General features: G+C 51.4%; 1 protein-coding gene across 1 annotated transcript; it reads left to right on the forward strand.

The window, feature by feature from the left end:
• The first annotated feature begins 260 nt into the window (after positions 1 to 260).
• LOC123133968 (probable F-box protein At4g22030) lies at positions 261 to 1,650 on the forward strand. The gene has a single exon (XM_044553341.1). It carries the CDS (start codon positions 314 to 316, stop codon positions 1,631 to 1,633), a length of 1,320 nt encoding a protein of 439 aa, XP_044409276.1. The 5' UTR covers positions 261 to 313; the 3' UTR covers positions 1,634 to 1,650.
• Positions 1,651 to 2,987: the final 1,337 nt, after the last annotated feature.

Below are 2,987 nucleotides of genomic sequence, written 5' to 3' on the forward strand. Positions count from 1 at the left end.
GGAGTCATTCTTGTTTCTTGTATTCAATCCAATTGAGTAGACCCAGCCAGCACCCAAAACTATTCCAGATTTGAAGAGCCTGATGGCGCATTTGTCGACCGACCCCAGCCAAGCGTGACCGTTCGCCCTCGTCAACAAGACTCTCCTCCTCGGCTCCTGTCCCCCTGATCATGTCCTCTCTCGCGCGCGCGATCACCAACTATATAAGCACACCTCACACGAGCATGGAGAGGAACGAGCACGCATCATCAGAGTGGACATCAAAACGGGCAGAGTTGCGTGTCACTGGGACAGACTACGTGACAGGGCGCAGATGGCAAGTGTCGTGCGGCAGCTGGCCGGCAGCAGCCTCGTACTGCCGGCCAAGTCGCGGTCGCGTGGCCGAAGCGGGTTGTGCTGCCGGGCGAACCTGCGCGGCGTCGGAGGTAACAGCACTAGTACCACCACGTCCGACCAGCGGCAGCTGGTGAGCAGCATCGACGAGCTTACGCTCGCCCGGGTAGACCCCGTTGCGGGCGCCGAGGACCGCGTCGTGATCGGAACGGGAGATGACGGCGCCACGGAGGTGGGGAAGCTCCGCGCAGTCGCGGAGGCGGCGGCGGACCGGGTCCAGATGCACGACATCATCGGCCGGCAGAGGGACAACTGGAACCACCTGCTGCTCCACTCCACCAACTCCCTCACGCTCGCCGCCTGCGTCATGGCCGCGCTCGCGCCGGCGTCGACGAGCCTGCTCGCGCTCAAGGCGTCCACGGGGGTGCTCCTGGCATCGGCGGCCGTCACGATGGCGGCGGTCAACAAGATCCAGCCCTCGCAGCTCGCTGAGGAGCAGCGCAACGCCACGAGGCTGTGGCGGCAGCTCGAGCGCGACGTCCGCGCAACGCTCGCGCTCGGCGCATCGTCCGCGACCAAGGATGACTTCTTCCAGGAGGCCATGGACCGGGTGCTCGCGCTCGACGCCGCCTACCCGCTTCCGCTGCTCCCCGGCATGCTGGAGAAGTTCCCCAACACCGTCGAGCCCGCACGCTGGTGGCCGAAGAAGAACCCGGCTCGTCACAGCGCCTGCAAGAAGATGTCGTCCAACACCAGGCATGGCGCCCGGCGAGCTTCCATGGCCGGCGACAACGGCTGGACACCAGAACTGGAAGAAGAGATGAGAGGCATCGCACGGGTGCTCAAGGCCAAGGACGAGCAGGAGTACCTGTCGTTCGGTAAGGTGGTGCTGAAACTTAACAGAGTCCTCGCGGTTGCCGGCCCGGCGCTGGCCGGCACAGCAGCGATCGCCGCAGCGTTCATCGGGTCCGGCGATGCCGGGACGTCTTGGGCGTCCGGGGCGGCGATCCTCGGCGGCACTCTGGCCGCGGCGGTGAATACGGTGGAGCACGGCGGGCAGGTGGGCATGGTGTTCGAGCTGTGCCGCAACGTCACGGGGTTGTACCGAAAGATCCAGGACGACATCGAGGACAACCTCGACGAAGCCAACGTGGAGCGGAGGGAGAACGGCGAATTGTTTGAGACCAAAGTGGCGCTGCAGCTTGGCCGGAGCCCGTCTGACCTCAGGCAGTTCAAGGGGATGGCCTCACCGTCGTTCAGGGACGAGGACATTAGGAATTTTGCCGGGGAACTTTTCTAGCTAACTAGTCATGATGGTGCAGTGCTGACTTTGTGGAACTGGAATTAAATTAGATGACATATTTATTGGTTGTTGATAATTGAATAAACATAAAATGGGACTCAAACTCAAAATAAAGGAAAACTGGGGCTCTTGGCCGAGAAATTATTTCTCATGTTTATTATAGTTTTTGCTATTTTTCATATCTCTGAATTGTCATTACCTTGGTTGTCTTTTTTCTGTATGATGATTTTTCTTTGATTTTTTTAGAATGACTTAACTGTATTCGTACTCAACAAAATTATAGATACAATGCTTTGGATGACAGATCCAGAAAATTACAAAATAATTCCTATAACTGGGAATCACATTGAGATTTTAAGAATCGTCTTCTTTGTGGTATCAATCTTTGCAACATGAAATACTGTCAAGACTTCGGTAGAAAGACCGCAGCCAAATCGGAATAACGACACCGCCACCCGTATACCTACACGAACTTGACTATCTTCATAGGCTTCAAAAAAATCTCTTATCTCATGCATGATAAAGAATAAGAAGACGTACTTGGGCTGTGGATAACCACCTAACAGTAAAGGTCGTTGAACCACAAAATCTTCAATAGAACATCAAAGCATGACTCCAAAGTTAGAACCAATCGCATCAACAAAAGCAACAAAAAACACCAACACAAACTCATTTGATCCATATAAATGAATATGCAAGAATATAAATCTAAAATACGCAAGGTCCTGGACACCAAACCTACAATGTGTGCGTGGGTCGTGGCCCAGAAACGCATGTTGGGGCGATTTTCTTTCCAGTATCACAATGTGTGGGCCTTTTCTTTTTGGTTTGCCTTGGTCTTTTTGTTGAGTTTATTTTCATTTTATGTTTTGTGAGCTAGTTCTTTTGTCATGTTTCTTTTTTGTTTAACTTTTTAATAGTTTTCAAATTTATTTTGTGTTTCTCTTTGTCTGTTTTTTTTCCTTTTTCTTATTTCTTTTTTTCTTTCATTTTGCCTTTTTTAAAGAGCATGAAACTTCCGATCTATTCATAATTAATTACGGCAATACACAGAACACCAGAGGTAACAAAAATAACAACTAGGTCCAGTGATCACCTAGCGACAACTACACGTACTGAACGTGTCGAAGGCGCGCCGTTCTCAATGTCTCTCCCTCATCGGATCCAGGCAAAACCTTATTGTAGTAGACAGTCAAAAAGTCGCCATGCTAGTGCCCCATAGAATCAACACACCAAAGAAACAATCATCGTAAATTAAGAAAGTCATAGATCGGGAGGATTAAACATGTGAAGAACAAACAAAGAAGAACAATGACAGGATCCTAACAGATCCAACAAAAATCAGCACCAA

The sequence above is a fragment of the Triticum aestivum genome, chromosome 6B (assembly GCF_018294505.1).
Source record: "Triticum aestivum cultivar Chinese Spring chromosome 6B, IWGSC CS RefSeq v2.1, whole genome shotgun sequence".
Classification (NCBI taxonomy): domain Eukaryota; kingdom Viridiplantae; phylum Streptophyta; class Magnoliopsida; order Poales; family Poaceae; genus Triticum; species Triticum aestivum.